Below are 416 nucleotides of genomic sequence, written 5' to 3'. Positions count from 1 at the left end.
CTATGAAACATTCACAAATTTCTACCATCTGTAAAATCACAAAAACTTTTAGGCTTACCCAAATCCAGCATGCAACCTCACCTCTGATAAAGGTTTGTGGAGTTCTGTTTCAAGGTCTAAGAGCGTCGGTCTGTTGGTCTGGTTGGTCCGGAGATTTAGTGGCCATGGTCGGATTTGCTCTACTGGATATTTCTGAAATTACAAAATTATTATTAATTATCTGATAATACAAAATATTGCAATAAATTCTAAGACAGAATATTTATCAGTAACACCTCGCAGTAGCGGGTCATTGTGGTACAGAGTCAAGCCAGGGTGTGTGAAAATGCCCTGACTTCATATGAACTAATGCCACCGAGCACCCTGGGATCAAAGAGTGGCTATGGAGAGGCAAGGCCCGCTTCTCGTAATATACG

The 416-nt window shown here is 41.1% G+C and overlaps 1 protein-coding gene across 1 annotated transcript in view; it reads right to left on the bottom strand.

The window, feature by feature from the left end:
* The window catches only part of LOC119594215 (ubiquitin carboxyl-terminal hydrolase 7-like), a gene marked incomplete in the record, with an annotated part of 30,875 nt that overhangs the window by 8,784 nt on the left and 21,675 nt on the right, over positions 1-416 (bottom strand). Inside the window, 1 exon segment of the mRNA XM_037943286.1 lies at positions 82-192. Within this exon segment, the coding sequence (XP_037799214.1) occupies positions 82-192 (111 nt within the window).

This window comes from Penaeus monodon, chromosome 33 (genome assembly GCF_015228065.2).
Source record: "Penaeus monodon isolate SGIC_2016 chromosome 33, NSTDA_Pmon_1, whole genome shotgun sequence".
NCBI classification, from domain to species: Eukaryota; Metazoa; Arthropoda; class Malacostraca; order Decapoda; family Penaeidae; genus Penaeus; species Penaeus monodon.
Note: the sequence above shows the minus strand (reverse complement) of the source record. Positions and strands in the feature narration are given on the sequence as shown.